Source organism: Emys orbicularis, chromosome 8 (genome assembly GCF_028017835.1).
Source record: "Emys orbicularis isolate rEmyOrb1 chromosome 8, rEmyOrb1.hap1, whole genome shotgun sequence".
In the NCBI taxonomy this organism is placed as follows: domain Eukaryota; kingdom Metazoa; phylum Chordata; order Testudines; family Emydidae; genus Emys; species Emys orbicularis.
In genome coordinates this window covers 1,333,915-1,349,950 of record NC_088690.1, presented here as the reverse complement: position 1 = coordinate 1,349,950, position 16,036 = coordinate 1,333,915, and the positions used below count along the sequence as shown (strand labels likewise).

The 16,036-nt window shown below is 63.1% G+C and overlaps 1 protein-coding gene across 1 annotated transcript in view; it reads right to left on the bottom strand.

The window, feature by feature from the left end:
* Positions 1–16,036, bottom strand: part of PTPRF (protein tyrosine phosphatase receptor type F) — a 362,984-nt gene that overhangs the window by 23,226 nt on the left and 323,722 nt on the right. The window contains exons 23-24 of the mRNA XM_065409241.1: positions 14,188–14,285; positions 1,007–1,130 (exon numbers count right to left, since the gene is read on the bottom strand). Coding sequence (XP_065265313.1) covers positions 1,007–1,130; positions 14,188–14,285 — 222 coding nt within the window. The remainder of the gene's footprint in view (positions 1–1,006; positions 1,131–14,187; positions 14,286–16,036) is intronic.

Genomic DNA, 16,036 nt, shown 5'->3' with positions numbered 1-16,036 from the left:
GGGAGGTGGATGGGTCAGCGTTTGGTCTCACCGGGCGATACACACTCAGCACTCAGGCGCTTGCCTCTCAACGCTGGGCCTTGCAGCAGGGGCAGAAATGCAGCACACCCTTCCTGGTTAGCCGGAGCCACCGCTTGGGCACCCAAACCTAGATGGGCCAAAACCTTGCGGAGTCCTGCCCTGGCCCCTGGACCGGGATGGACTAGATGGGGCCTAGCAGCACTTTCTAACCTCTGTGATTTGCCGCCTTGAGCTGACCTGCTGTTCCGGGTCCCTAGACACCGGGCACAGAGCAGGACACCTGGCCAGTTGGGCGCGCGGCTGAAAGAGGGGCTGAGAGGGGTGTGCTGCCCGTTCTGCCCAGCAGGCAGCAGCAACAGAACTGTACCCAGGGAAGGCTCGCATTGAGGCTCCCGGGGGGTGGGGGTCAGGCCACGGGCTGCCCACTCCACTCCCACATAGGGGCAGGCGCAGCACCTTGGCGGCGGGTGCGGGCTCACTATGGGCGGAGCTGTGACAACGAGCTCCTGTCTCCAGGGCTGACAAGCCAGCTCCGCTCCCCCGACCAGCCATGGGGCTTTGAGCTCATGCAGCTGAGGCTCCGGAGTCCCAGGTATGATCCCGCCCGAAGTTGACCGGGGTCTGGTGCCGTTACACCAAGGCTGAGAGAGCTGGGCCTGGGCGTGGCAGGAGGGCAGCTGTCGCACCGCTGGGGAAGGGGCCAGCAGAATTCTGCTGCTGTTTCTTATCCTTCGGCCTGAAAGATACATTTGCAGGGTCTGGAGCCAAAGTACACTTCTGGGCTGTCTGCAGCCCCTGCCCGGCTGCGAGACCCTCCTTGGGCAGCGTGGGCGCAGCATGGAGACGCATCCCGCTCACCTGGCTGTTTGCCCCGCCACACTCGGAGTAACCTTGTTCTGCTGCATGTTACAATGAGCCCCCTGGGCGGCTTTTCAGGCCACTCCCTCAGACACTGCTTGGAACAGGCCCCGAGCCCCGCGCTTACCATCGACAGAGGTCAGGATGACACGCGAGTGGTCGTAGGCAATCACGTTTGCATAGCGGTTTTTTGGTTTATTCACTTCCAGGTTGGAGTTCTCCCAGGTGAACTGCTGCCCTGGATCGATGGACTGCAGGAGAGAGGACAGGCTGTTACAGCACGCTGGGCCGTCTGGAGGAGACGCACCTTTCCTGGGAGTTGCGGGATTGCCACGCCCCAGCCTGCCACCCAGCCACACCCGCTGCGGCGCTAGGTCCAGGGCAGCATGGCGTTCTCTGGGCCGGTGCTCAGCTGATGCCCGTCCCAATGCCCTGCCAGGAGGTCAAACTTGCCCTGGAGCAATCTGACAGTCACCAAAACAGCCTCTGGCTGGTGTGATGGGGGGCCTCCTCTTCCCAGCCAATGCTCCCTTGTCCAAGCTGCCCCCCCAGCAGAAACTCCTCTACCTCAATTACTGCCGCAGGGACTGGCTCGTGCTGGGCCGTGCACACGCTTACTGACCCCAGTGGTTGGATCAGTCGGCGAGCTGCAGCCCCTGGAAACAGAGCAGCCTCCGGAGCCGCGTGCGGCCCAGGGGCTTTGGATATTAAAGAACAAGAGTGAACAAGGCTCCTGCTGGGAGAAGTCATGAAACCGGATGGGTCACTAGTTGCTGCGTCAGCTGCTTCCGCAGCGTGAACATCTCTCCTTTCAGTTCATGGCATGAGACCTGGGGACAGGGCCATAAACATGTGTAGGGCCCATGTGCTAGGGACTGGCTGGGAAACAAACACCCGACTCACCTGCGTCCCTGACAAAGGATCCCCCCCACGTACTCAACAGACTCTGCTGGGGGCCAGCTGGGCCCTTGTGACGCACCTGACATGGCTGGTGGGACCCGCCCAAGTACTGAACGCAGCCCCTCTGTTGTGGGGCTGAAACCTCCTGCCCGGCATAACCGCCACACCCCTCCGGGACCCTTCCCCCCGTATACCTGCCGTGACCCATCCAGGACCCCTGCACGTACCCCCCACAGCCCCTCCGGGACCCCCGCACGTACCCACCACAGCCCGTCTGGGACCCTTCCCCCCATATACCTGCCGTGACCCATCCAGGACCCCCGCACGTACCCACCACAGCCCCTCCGGGACCCTTCCCCCATATACCTGCCGTGACCCATCCAGGACCCCCGCACGTACCCACCACAGCCCCTCCGGGACCCTTCCCCCCGTATACCTGCCGTGACCCATCCCGGACCCCCGCACGTACCCGCCACAGCCCCTCCGGGACCATTCCCCCCATATACCTGCTGTGACCCACCCAGGACCCCCGCACATACCCACCACAGCCCCTCCGGGACCCCTGCACGTACCCGCCACAACCCCTCCGGGACCCTTCCCCCCGTATACCTGCCGTGACCCATCCAGGACCCCCGCACGTACCCGCCACAGCCCCTCCGGGACCCTTCCCCCCATATACCTGCCGTGACCCATCCAGGATCCCCTCATGTACCCACCACAGCCCCTCCGGGACCCTTCCCCCCATATACCTGCCATGACCCATCCAGGACCCCCGCACGTACCCGCCACAGCCCCTCCGGGACCATTCCCCCCATATACCTGCCGTGACCCATCCAGGACCCCCGCACATACCCACCACAGCCCCTCCAGGACCCTTCCCCCCGTATACCTGCCGTGACCCATCCAGGACCCCCGCACGGGCAGAGGAAGAGGAGACGCAGGGCAAGGCAGGGGGTGGGACAGGGCAAGCACTGTTGATAATTGGGACTACAAATTTACCCTGAAGAAGTGAGCAAAAATTCATAGAAGGGTCACAATAGCCAGCAACAACGAACGTCAACGGGAAAAGATGGGACAGGGAGACAAAGGCTGAATTAGACTAAACCAAACGGCCTCCTCACAGAACTCAAGCATTGTGTTAAGATCATGCCTGGTAGCAAGACCAGCAAGAAAGTAGAATCCGTGAACCAAAATTGGTGCGTCAGAAACTAGGCCTAATTGGTGGACAAAATACAGAGAGGACGAGCCAATCCACCCATCCCTGCCTTCGGCAGTCCTTAGCGAAAGGGACTTCAGGGGAGAAAAACTGGCTACTAGAATGAGATTCACCATCACAGCTGTCACTCCACCAACTCCTGGGACCCTGGGCCTCCTTCATCCTAACCCTGAGCCATGTCCTGGCCAGCCCAGGCCGAAGGGAGGGAGCCGGAGATACAGTCACCTCACTGGCTCCAGCCAAATCCCGAATACTACCTGGGACTGTGTCACCGCCCCTCTCCCACCTGTGCCCTTTTCCTTGTTTCTTCTGTCTAAGAACAGCCTGGCTTAGCTGGCCAAGGGTGCGTATTGTGCAGCACGGCTGTGAGCCTGCAGCCAGCCCGAGGCAGCTAAAAGCAGTGCCCTGAACAGCCCGGTGCCGGTACGAGTTTGCCAGGTCTCGGAGTGGCTGATCCGACCAGCCGTGGGCTGGGCCTGTGTTTCTCCAGCAGGGAGGTGGCAAGTGAGGGACACCCCAGGGACAGAAGCTGCAGCCTCGCTCTCTGCTGCTCTTTTCTCTCCCCCGTCGCGTGTGTTCGTCTGGTTTTGTCGGCTAGGAAACGGGAGCCACCTTCAGCAGCAGCAGCTCCTGCCTGTCTCTTTGCCCCAAAGGCCAGTGATTCCCCTAGAGATTGTCCAGCCGTCTCTAAAACCTCCCTCCAGCTAAACTGGCAGGGACCAAGGGATGCTGTTACAAGGACAGGTTTCAGAGTAGCAGCCGTGTTAGTCTGTATCCGCAAAAAGAACAGGAGTACTTGTGGCACCTTAGAGACTAAGACATTTATTAGAGCATAAGCTTTCGTGGGCTACAGCATCCGAAGAAGTGGGCTGTAGCCCACGAAAGCTTATGCTCTAATAAATTTCTTAGTCTCTAAGGTGCCACAAGTATTCCTGTTCTTGTTACAAGGACAGGCTCACTTAGCACTGCCCCCACCCCCGGTCTGTATCGGGAAGGAAAGGGTGAAGGGCTGTCGTGGTGTCGCTGCCGGGGACGGAGCAGGCGGGGGTCTCCGGACACCAAACCTCAGCCCTTGTTTAACACTGTTCAGAGCTGGGCAGTGACTGGGTCACGTTCAAACCTCGGACTCTTTGGGCCCCTTTATTCCATCTACATTAATACAGCGGCAAGCAAGGAGCAGGGCCTGGCGGCCAGTGGGGGTGCTGTTCTGGGGCATAGTGGGGCGAGGAGGCCGGACGGAGGGGAGGGCCCAGCATGGGGCAGGGCGGGGTGAGGATGGATCGGGGTCCCTGGGTGACGTTTAATGGCCTGTGTCTACAGGTCAGACTGGGCGATCTGGTCCCTTCGGGCCTGGCACTCTACGCACTATGAATTCCCTGGCACTGCCCTTACCACACAGCCAAGAGCGCTGGCGTCAGCCCCTGGCATGTGGGACAATTGCAGACTGACAGGCTCAGGCCCGGTGTGATGTCACCCAAACTCTCCGCTGGCGCCACGGGAGGGTCCTGTTCGGGTCTCGGTGTCTCCCTCTCTCGTCCCCAGCTCAATCCCTTGCTCAGCACAGGCAGCACCCCCGTTTCCAGACTGCCGGGATCCCACTGGGCTGCTAGCCGGCGAGATGGACGGCTAGCCGGGGAAGGGCTAACAGCATTGCTCGGGCGCCGGCAGGGGAATCCTGGCGTGCAACGGCATTACAGCTTCACCACAGCTAACCGAATCTCTTCATCTTGGGGCAGTCCCAGCAGACACACACAGATCTCCCGGCTTCCTACGCTCACATCAACACAGCTCTGTCCTTCCCGGGCTCACGGCAGAGGGGACAGAACTTCTCGCCTCCCTCCTGGCTCTGCACAGCCACGTCCGCCTTGCAGAGCTGGAACTGTCTGTGCAGGCGAGGCCGGGCGCGCAGGTGGCCCAATGGCAGAGCACAGGGCTGGCAATGCAGCGTTGTCCACCAGGGAGAAGCATCACAAACCCAGCCCCGGGTGAGCGCTCGCCCCATTGCAGGGGTTGGGGGTCACACGCCTTCCCCCCTCCCAGCCCCGGGCAAGCGCTCCCCCCATGGCAGGGGTTGGGGGTCACACGCCTTCCCCCCTCCCAGCCCCGGGCGAGCGCTCGCCCCATTGCAGGGGTTGGGGGTCACACGCCTTCCCCCCTCCCAGCCCCGGGCAAGCGCTCCCCCCATGGCAGGGGTTGGGGGTCACACGCCTTCCCCCCTCCCAGCCCCGGGCGAGCGCTCGCCCCATTGCAGGGGTTGGGGGTCACACGCCTTCGCCCCTCCCAGCCCCGGGCGAGCGCTCGCCCCATTGCAGGGGTTGGGGGTCACACACCTTCCCCCCTCCCAGCCCCGGGCGAGCGCTCGCCCCATTGCAGGGGTTGGGGGGTCACACACCTTCGCCCTTCCCAGCCCCGGGCGAGCGCTCGCCCCATTGCAGGGGTTGGGGGGTCACACGCCTTCGCCCCTCCCAGCCCCAGGCGAGCGCTCGCCCCATTGCAGGGGTTGGGGGTCACACACCTTCCCCCCTCCCAGCCCCGGGCGAGCGCTCGCCCCATTGCAGGGGTTGGGGGTCACACGCCTTCGCCCCTCCCAGCCCCGGGCGAGCGCTCGTCCCATTGCAGGGGTTGGGGGTCACAGGCTCCTGCTGAAGCTGCGCTCTCAGAAGGAAGATGATGCAGGGCTGCCCGGCTCCCCGGTGGGACGGGAGCAGTTCGCAGGCTGAGTCTGAATGCAGCGAGGGGAAGGATCATTTCTCCAGGTGGGCTCGGCTCTGTGAAGAGCGGCTCTGAGGCACTGCCATTAGGGTAATTGTTTTGCTGTGTAGCGAAGATGTGCAAAACCGGTCTAATCACCAGCAGCCCCCTAGGAGGGCGAACAGGTGAGAAGGCAGGAGTAATGGAGCACCTGGGTGCGAAGAGGCTCTAATTAAATACTCCTGCAAATGAGTGACTCATTTAGAAGTAAAATGATTTAATCTGAGCTCTGGTGATGAATTAATGTACACCTGGCCCCCCTGGAAGGCAAGCAAATGAGTAAATGAATGGGAGGCTGATGGGCTGCTTGGTATGCAGCTGAAGCCCATTACACAGAGCTCTGCAGCTGGCCAGCCCCACCCTGGGAGGGGCCGGACAGCCCCAGTGTGCAGCAGCAATATGGTTTCATTCCCTCCTAGCCCTGGGGAGGGGACCCCCCCCTCTTCACTCAGCAGTGCAATGAAGCCAGTGGGTCCCCACCACTGTACAACTCCACACCGCTTCTCTTCCCTCTGCTTCTTCACCAAGAAAAGCCGAGTGGCGTCAAGCGATGGGAGGGTCCAAAACTTTTAACGACTCCAGGAAAAGCTTGAAACTGTCCCAGGTTTTCAAACTACCCAGTAAATGAGCCTCAAGTCACTCCCAACCTGAAGTAAGAAGCAGTACATCAGACGAGCTCCTCGTTAGGAGCATATGGGTTATTACAGCTTCAGGATTCGGCACGTGGGAAGGAGCACGGGAGCCTGTAGAGATAATGTGCAGACACAGAGGCTGTTCCAGGCAGCAGGAGCTCCAGTGGGGAACGCGTCTGCCTCAGCAGATCCAAAAGCACTTTACAAACATGGCTAAAGCACCATGAACCCAAGTTTTCTTTACAGGGGGGGGAACTGGAAAGCCAGGAGCAGAACATCCTGCCGCAGGTCCCTGAAGGAATCAATGGCAGGTCCCTGGACCCCAATCTACACAATGTCTTAGCCAGGGAGATCAGTCGCTGCCTGTCCCCTCTGCTCATGCAGCAGTTGATGAGCAGAGCCCATTCCCCTGAGAACTGTAGGAGCAGGGATCACAAAGCTCCTTAGCAGATGACTACAAAGTCCTCCCTGCTCATCAGCAGCCACGTACAAAACCGGGGGAAAGCAGAGTTGCCCTGACGAGAACCTGGGGGCTGCACGGCACCTGGGCGCACACAAGAACCAGCAGTCACCTGCCAGCTCTTTAACCTCGCAGGCTCGTCCCACTCGGGAACCCGCTTTGTTAGAAACAAGCCTGGCCCCAGGGGATCTCAGGCCTGGCCCCAGCCCTGCCACCAGCACTTCCAAGCCTCCTGTGACAGCAGCCAAATTAGCGTAGCCATTGACCGCCGTCAATCTACATGACGTCTTAAATGGGGAGATAACGTGCTCCTGAATCAATCGCTGGCAAAGCTTTCACCTTATTAGTCACATTCCTGGAATGCATGCGCCGAACGCCTGCCAGCAACTGCACATTAGTACAAGCAAATTAAACACAGGACACGGTTTACCCTGCACCGCTCTGGGACCCAAGGAACACAGCTCACTACTTACCATGCTGCCAGAGGAGCGACGCGGAGCGAGGCCTGGGGCCCGGGCGCAGACAGGCGGCCAGAGGGACCCGCGGTGCCCTGTAGGCTGCCTGCACCGGGATGGGGGATCAGGGTGCAGAGCCTGTACTGTTGAAGGTCTCCCCCGACCCTGCTTCTCCCGCCAGCTCTTGGTGCCTCGGGGGTGGGGGACAGGACTCCCGCAGTTCACAGGGCAGTGTGATAACCCTCAGGTCTGGGTCCCAGTTATACAGGTCCCAGGCCTCAGCACTGCTCCGGGCGCTCCCGCGGCACAGCTGTCTGATAACCTTTCGCAGGCTATTTCCAGGGGCAGCTAAAAGCTGAGCCCCCACCTCAGCAGCTGGCTTTTGCTTTCACGTCTGGGCCTGGGAAGGCAGGGCCGGCCTGGGCTTATGGCACTGGCCTGGGAGCCAGGATTCCCGGGGCCTGGTCCCAGCTCTGCTACTGGCCTGCTGAGTGACCTGGGGCGGGGCCCGGCCCCTCCTCAAGGCGGATGAACACGGGAGGAGCTGGCTGCTCAGCTGGAAACGGCATCTGAAGGAGGTTTACTTCGGGGTGCACGAGATGCTGCCCCCCCCCCCCCCCAGCTCCGGACGCGGCCATGGCTGATCTGACTCCAGTGCCTCCCCCGGCAGCACTCGCTGTCCCTCCCGCGAGCAGAGGGCTGACATCTCTGGGGAACCCGCGCTTCTCTTGCTGGGCAGTCACACCTTCCAGGAGCGGGGGTGGTTGAGTAGAGGCCCTACAGACGGAGCTGCCTGAACGTACTAGTGGAGCCAACCTACCAACGTGGAGCCGGCTGGCTGGGGAGACTCGAGAGCATCCCCAGTGAGTCTCTCCATAGCCCTGGGCACCGAACACAACCCCTGCCCGCGAGAAGCCTCCCGCCAGCATGGGCTACAGAAATGCCCTAAACAGCCCCAAGGGCAGCACGTGTCAGGGGACATCCCCAGCAGAAAACCGCTGCTCCCCTGCACCAGCCACCAAGGGCACGTCACGTACGCATCCACTCACTTTCCAAAGGGCGTTTCCACTCAGTAACTGGCCCTTCCGCCTTATTTCTGTGCTGCAGCTCTCCTGCTCCTCAGCCCCGGCTCCCCAGCGCAGGCCAAGTGACACAGACAGCGGGGACCGGGCAAGCACCAGGCTCCCAAGCTAGAGGGGTGGGTCAGGACCGGGCGAGCGCCGGGCTCCCAAGCTAGAGGGGCGGGACCGGGCGAGCGCCGGGCTCCCAGGCTAGAGGGGCGGGATGGGGCGAGCGTCGGGCTCCCAGGCTAGAGGGGCAAGACGGGACGGGGCGAGCGCCGGGCTTCCAGGCTAGAGGGGCGGGTCGGGACCGGGCGAGCGCCGGGCTCCCAGGCTAGAGGGGTGGGTCGGGACCGGGCAAGCACCAGGCTCCCAAGCTAGAGGGGTGGGTCGGGACCGGGCAAGCACCAGGCTCCCAGGCTAGAGGGGTGGGACGGGACGGGGCGAGCGTCGGGCTCCCAGGCTAGAGGGGCAGGACCGGGCGAGCGCGGGGCTCCCAGGCTAGAGGGGCGAGACGGGACGGGGCAAACGTCGGGCTCCCAGGCTAGAGGGGCAGGTCGGGACCGGGCGAGCGCCGGGCTTCCAGGCTAGAGGGGCGGGACGGGACGGGGCGAGCGTCGGGCTCCCAGACTAGAGGGGCAGGACCGGGCGAGCACCGGGCTCCCAGGCTAGAGGGGCGGGACGGGGCGAGCGTCGGGCTCCCAGGCTAGAGGGGCGGGACGGGACGGGGCGAGCGTCGGGCTCCCAGGCTAGACGGGCAGGACCGGGCGAGCGCCGGGCTCCCAGGCTAGACGGGCAGGACCGGGCGAGCGCCGGGCTCCCAGGCTAGAGGGGCGAGACGGGACGGGGCGAGCGTCGGGCTCCCAGACTAGAGGGGCAGGTCGGGACCGGGCGAGCACCGGGCTCCCAGGCTAGAGGGGCGGGACGGGACGGGGCGAGCGTCGGGCTCCCAGGCTAGAGGGGCGGGACGGGACTAGGGCTGTTCTCTAGAACGGAGAAAGGGGAAGGCGGCCTCTGCCCGCCGTCCTGTCACCATGGTGCAGCCGTGGTGCCAGGCCCCTGCCCATCTTAAGATCTCGTGTGACACAGGCCAGAAATGGGGAGAACGAAAGGCCGACTGGCTAACTGCTCCATCTGGGCCGGCCTCGTGCCCGTCAGCGAGGGGGGCAGCAATGCCCAACTCCCCGGTGTCTGAGCAGAGTGTGCCACCAGCGCCGGGGCAGGAACCACACGCCAACGATCCCCATCGGGGCTGGACCTGCCTTGTCGTGGCTGCCATGCAGACAGGTGTCCAAGAGGGGGAGCTCTAACACAGCCTCAGCACAAACCCATCAAGAGTGAGATAAATAATTAACCGGCTGAGCCTCCCTTGTCCTTCGTTAATTCCATTAATCCCGGGCTGTAAATCACTCCGGACTCTCACTGTACCTCCGAACACACCAGGGAGAGCTGCTGCCAGACCCTGAACGCTCGGCTCGCCTCACGCCTGGCGGCCACAGGGCTCCGGCTGCCTGTTAACCCTGCCTGCTCCGTTCCAGGGGACCCCTTTCGGCTTAGGCCTGGTCTACACTACCCGCCTGAATCGGCGGGTAGAAATCGACCTCTCGGGGATCGATTTATCGCGTCCCGTCAGGACGTGACAATCGATCCCCGAATCGACGCTCTTACTCCACCAGCGAAGGTGGGAATAAGAGCCGTCGACGGGAAGCCGCGGAGGTCGATTTTGCCGCCGTCCTCACAGCGGGGTAAGTCGGCTGCGATACGTCGAATTCAGCTACGCTATTCGCGTAGCTGAATTTGCGTATCTTAAATCGACCCCCCCCTGTAGTGTAGATGTAGCCTCAGACCTGGCTGCAGCCTCCGGGAGCTCCACCCCCGCGCCCAGGGCTGCCCTCGGCCCACGGGTTCCCGGGTTTGTCCTGGAGCTCCATGCCCAGGCGCCCAGGTTACTGCACTCTCCAGCACAGCTCACTCCGGGCAGTTCTGCGCGGGGCTGACGGGCTGTTAAAGATCTGCTCTGCGTCTGGGCTGCCTCGCTCCCTTAACGAGGGAGCCCCGCGCTCCACACACACAGACTCCAGGCTGTTGGCTTTCTATGGGAAAACACAAACTATGGCTCTTCCTAAAACTAAACAGAAGTAGAAGGGCCTCCGGGGCAATCTTCACCCCGCTGCACTGCTCGCCAGGCCAGGCCAGTGGCACTAGCCTGCATCCAGCCCCGGGCACAGGGATTAAGCGCTGGAGTCTGCTCTCTCACTGCAGAAGTCAGGGCAGTAGGCACTGGAGGTCAGAGCTTATGACTGTGCAGTTCTCTCAGGGAGCAGCAGTTGCTGCCTCATGCACGGGCTCATCCAGGCTGCAGCACGCTGCCCCCAGCTCTCCCTGTGCTATTTCCACATCCACGGTTCCCTTCCGAGCGCCCCAGGACCGGAGCGCCAGGCTCCCTGGCTAATTCCACTCCTAGATCCCGACCCGGGAGTGTGTGACAATCAGCCAAAGCAGGTACTGGGATGAGACCAACCCCATTTGCACTAGTGACCCTGGGCACCTGGTGCACACCTATTCCAGCCCACCCTAGTGCCGGTGCCTTATGAGCGTGCTGCGTTCAGTCATTCCACCCAAATCTGGAGTCAAAGGCGGCAGAGTCCATGGGAAGGAATTACACGCAACAATCAGCTATTTAATAGCTGCTTCAGCATGGAAAGTACAACTGATTGGTGCTCTCAACCAGCCATGATATTCTAAAAAGGGAGACTGAATAGAGCTGCACAGGAAAATGGTTAAGGGAATTTACTTAACGCTAATTGTCTGAACCAGTTCAAGAGCTCACTATTGTGTGGCAGGCTCTGAATGGCAGAGACGAATCCCACAGGCAGATACCCAGAGCACTAGACACTGCATCCAAGCACTCACAGGCCTTTCATGGGATACCGAAAAGATAGAATCAGGTTACAGCAGATCCGAGAGTCCTGCTTTAAATTTCAATTGGACTCACAAAAGAATGAGGCAGGCAGGTAGGAGCGTGCACAGGGCTGCCGTGCTCACGGACACAGACACACAAAATGGGGGTATGGCGTTTCAGCACACACTCACTGCGCTGCAAGCTAGCGGCATTGACAGTGACAAGGCATCTCCCTGGCTCAGGAGAGCTGTGCACGGAGTGGCAGCTACTTGGCCGATATGCCCGGTCTCCTCAGTGTCCTCCATCACACAGCACCTCTCCAGCTGGCTGCAATTCGTCCCTCCCCTTGCTCGCTTCCTTTCCAGCGGGTACAATCTTACCGTGTGGGGAAGTGCCCTGATCCCCTCTCATAAATCAACGGAGATCGGCTCCCGCAACGGGAGGCCGCAGGCAGAGGCAGATGACAATGCGAACAGCAGCGATAACACATGCACAGGACTCGTTCCCAATCTAGCCCCTCTTTAATACTTCGGGGGTGGGGGTGGGGATTGACGAGTTGCCCTCACACAGCTGAAGTGGCTCCTCCAGGGATGTGTGCAAGCCGAGGAAAACATCCTGCGGCTCTAATGTGCTGCACGGGAACGTCTCCCCCAACTGATCAGCCAGCCTGGCGAATGGCTGGAGCATGCCAGGGACAGATGCAGCAATTCTAGTGCTCATTACACCCCCCCCCACCCACCCCCGGCTTGGCAGGCTGTCCTCAGGACACAGGGGAGGGGCTGCAGGTCAGGACTGAGGGGTGCCAGGGGAGCCTAACAGCGAGTGATAACGGGCCGGGTTCGGGGCAGCGGCAGTGGTGCGGGAAGGCCAGCAGGAATTAAACAGTGGGGAGGAGGTCGCAGGTCGAGACCGAGGGGTATCAGCAGAGCAGGAGTAGGGGGGGCCCAGGGAGAGGCAGGGCGGGACCGAGGGGTATCCGCAGAGCAGGGGAGATGCGGGAGGGCCATGGAGAGGCAGGGCGGGACCGAGGGGTATCCGCAGAGCAGGGGAGATGCGGGAGGGCCATGGAGAGGCAGGGCGGGACCGAGGGGTATCCGCAGAGCGGGGGAGGTGCGGGGGGGCCATGGAGAGGCAGGGCGGGACTGAGGGGTATCCGCAGAGCGGGGGAGGTGGGGGGGGGCCTGGGAGAGGCAGGGCGGGACTGAGGGGTATCCGCAGAGCAGGGGAGGTGCAGGACGGGGGGCATGGAGAGACAGGGAGGGACCGAGGGGTATCCGCAGAGCGGGGGAGGTGGGGGGGGGCATGGAGAGACAGGGCGGGACCGAGGGGTATCCGCAGAGCGGGGGAGGTGGGGGGGGGCCTGGGAGAGGCAGGGCGGGACTGAGGGGTATCCGCAGAGCAGGGGAGGTGCAGGACGGGGGGCATGGAGAGACAGGGAGGGACCGAGGGGTATCCGCAGAGTGGGGGAGGTGGGGGGGGGCATGGAGAGACAGGGCGGGACCGAGGGGTATCCGCAGAGCGGGGGAGGTGGAGGGGGGCCAGGGAGAGGCAGGGCGGGACTGAGGGGTATCTGCAGAGCGGGGGAGGTGCGGGGGGGCCATGGAGAGGCAGGGCGGGACCGAGGGGTATCCGCAGAGCAGGAGAGGTGTGTGGGGGGGGCCAGGGAGAGGCAGGGCGGGACTGAGGGGTATCCGCAGAGCAGGGGAGGTGCAGGACGGGGGGCATGGAGAGACAGGGAGGGACCGAGGGGTATCCGCAGAGCAGGGGAGGTTGGGGGGGCATGGAGAGATAGGGCGGGACCGAGGGGTATCCGCAGAGCAAGGGAGGTGTGGGGGGGCCAGGGAGAGGCAGGGCGGGACTGAGGGGTATCCGCAGAGCAGGGGAGGTGCAGGACGGGGGGCATGGAGAGACAGGGCGGGACTGAGGGGTATCCGCAGAGCGGGGGAGGTGGGGGGGGCATGGAGAGACAGGGAGGGACCGAGGGGTATCCGCAGAGCGGGGGCGGTGCGGGGGGCCCATGGAGAGACAGGGCAGGACCGAGGGGTATCTGCAGAGTGGGGGAGGTGGGGGGGGCATGGAGAGACAGGGAGGGACCGAGGGGTATCCGCAGAGCGGGGGAGGTGCGGGGGGGCCAGGGAGAGGCAGGGCGGGACTGAGGGGTATCCGCAGAGCAGGGGAGGTGGGGGGGGCATGGAGAGACAGGGAGGGACCGAGGGGTATCCGCAGAGCGGGGGAGGTGCGGGGGGGCCAGGGAGAGGCAGGGCGGGACTGAGGGGTATCCACAGAGCGGGGGAGGTGCAGGGGGGGCATGGAGAGACAGGGCGGGACCGAGGGATATCAGCAGAGCGGGATGTTTAGTGTCATGGGACAGATGTGGGACACCAGGGTGCTGCAGATCAGGCCTGGGTGCTTCAGGACAGCTACGCCATGTGACGAGGGAAGCAGCCGGGGAGCTGGAGCTGAGGCCTGAGGTGCGGGGGGGCTAGCCTGGAAAAGGGGTAACCCCAGTGGGAGGTGCCCAGGGAAGCTGTGAGCATGGAGGGAGCCGGAGGAGCAGAGGGTGCTGGGGGTTTGGCCTGAGGTGCCGGGCGCAGCTTGCAGACCGAGTGCCCGTGTTAGGCCTGGATCAAACGGAACAAACGAGCCCAGCGACGGGCGTGGTGCTGAGACCCAGAAACCCCTCGGCTCTCGCACTCCCTGTGTCCGTAACCGGGCTGAGCCGGACTACGCTCCTGGCACCACCGGGGCCAGCAAGCGCTCTGCTGCCCAAGGACACCCCCCAGGGTAGGGCCCCATCATTACAGCCCAGTCACCCATGGGAGCAGCTCAACGCCGCCTCCTCTGGGGGATGCTGCCCACAGACCAGCCCCTCCCTGCGGCGCCCGGCTCTCGGGAACGCCACGCACACCGGTCTCCCTCTCTGCCGCTTACCTCGTACTCCTGGGAGAACCTCAGCCCGTCGTTGGCCTTCAGCCTGTCGATGTTGTCAGCGAGATCCGTCACCGGGATCGGCGGGTGGTCTCGCATACCTGGCAGGCCGAAGAGAGGGGGAGGGGAGCGTTACTGCTCTGCGCCCAGGCCCAGAGGTGCGCGCGGCCGGCGTGTGGACAGTGAGGATGGGACGCGCTGGGCAGGATGGATGGCACGTGGCATGCTGAGCGGTGACAGAACAGACGGGATGGGCAGGATGGTCATGGCCAGGTGAGCATGCTGACATGACAGCACCGCAGACGGAGCAGGCTGTGGGCACAGGGCCTGGGGGCCGTGCAGAGGGGAAGCCCCGCTCCGTTCACAGGCCGAGGGGGGATGCTCTGCCGGGGCTCCCGCACAGGCTGAGGTTGAACACACTGATTCTCAAGAGCGCTAGCTTTCCCCGGGGGAGGGGTGGTCTCAGGACTTACCCCTAACGATTACAGGGTCCCCAGAGGGGCTACTGAGCCCCTGCCATGGCTAGTCTTGGCGGCAGCCGAAGGGGTATGCGCACCAGTTGCTATTTACCACCGAGCAGGCCAGCCCGATTCCCGGCTGCAGGCCTGCCCCCTCGCATCTCAAACTGTGTGTACCGCAGGCCTGGGCTCAGGGGGACTCGCCGGCACTCGAGACCTCAGGGCCCCCACTCACTGGCCTGACTGTGCCGGGCAGGCGGGTGGGAGCTGGGTGCCCTGTAGGGAGCCGGCCTGCATCTCTCAAGTACCCATGGCCATGTTTGAGCGTTGATGGGGCCGGCCCTGCTGGGAGGTCTGGCTGGCTGGTGCCTGTCCCTGGTGATGAGCGCAGGGCACTGGAGCACATGTCTGGCAGCAGAGCCCCAGGAGGGACGGGCTGTATCACACGGGGACAGGACAGAGGTCAGAGGCGAGAGCCTCATTATAGCACTTGGGGTTTACAGCCCAGGCCCCGAAGGACCTTTGCCCTGGTCCTGAACTGACGAACTGGCAGGAACGTGGCTGTAAAACAGCTCATCCAAGTTCTCGGGGCTTGTGCCACCGCAGGCTGCTCTGTGGGTTTCCCAGAACCCCACGTGGTTAACGATGATTAATGGGCGATGCTGCTGATACGCACGCAGGGAGGTAGGCTGGAGCCCAGCCAGGAGCCTTCTGACAGAGCTCGGCAGCCTCTGGGTGTCCTGGCTGGCAGTGACGGGCTGCTGTGGCGATCCAGCAGGAGATCTCAGACAGCAGTGACAAGCCATCAGGTGACAACGTCCAAGCGCCACTGCACATTTCAATGCAGCCACTGGGAAAACCACCAGCTCTCCCAGCCACGAGGGCCTGTCACCACCATATAAAGGGACTTGCACACTGCTCTGAGTCCACCCCACACATGCTGCATCCCTCTGCCAAGTGCCGCGAGCACCACCCCTGCCATGGCACAGAGCGCTGCCCAACAACCGACCTGGGGCAAGAGAGGGTCCCTCTGCCCTGGCATTAGGGTCATCTCACCAGTGACTCGCTGCCGGTCTCCACACTGAGGCCACTGCCCCACTTGGCAGAAGGCACAGATCAGCGCTCCGTAGCCCCCAGCTGTTCACAAACAGAGCCAGGGCACCAGGGAGCGGCCTTTGCAACCAATGGGCATGTAGGCAGCGGCGACCTGGCAGGGAGGGGGCCCCGGCTGGCAGGTACCTGCAGTGTGTGAATCCAGGGCAGTCCCTGCCTCAGCATGGCAGAGCCATGGGACCACAGCTCACTCCACAGCTGCAGCTGCTCAGTGCCATGTTGGATTCCCGTTGAGCTGGTCAGGGTCATGCTGCAGCAGGCTGGGAGCTCTTGAGCTCCAA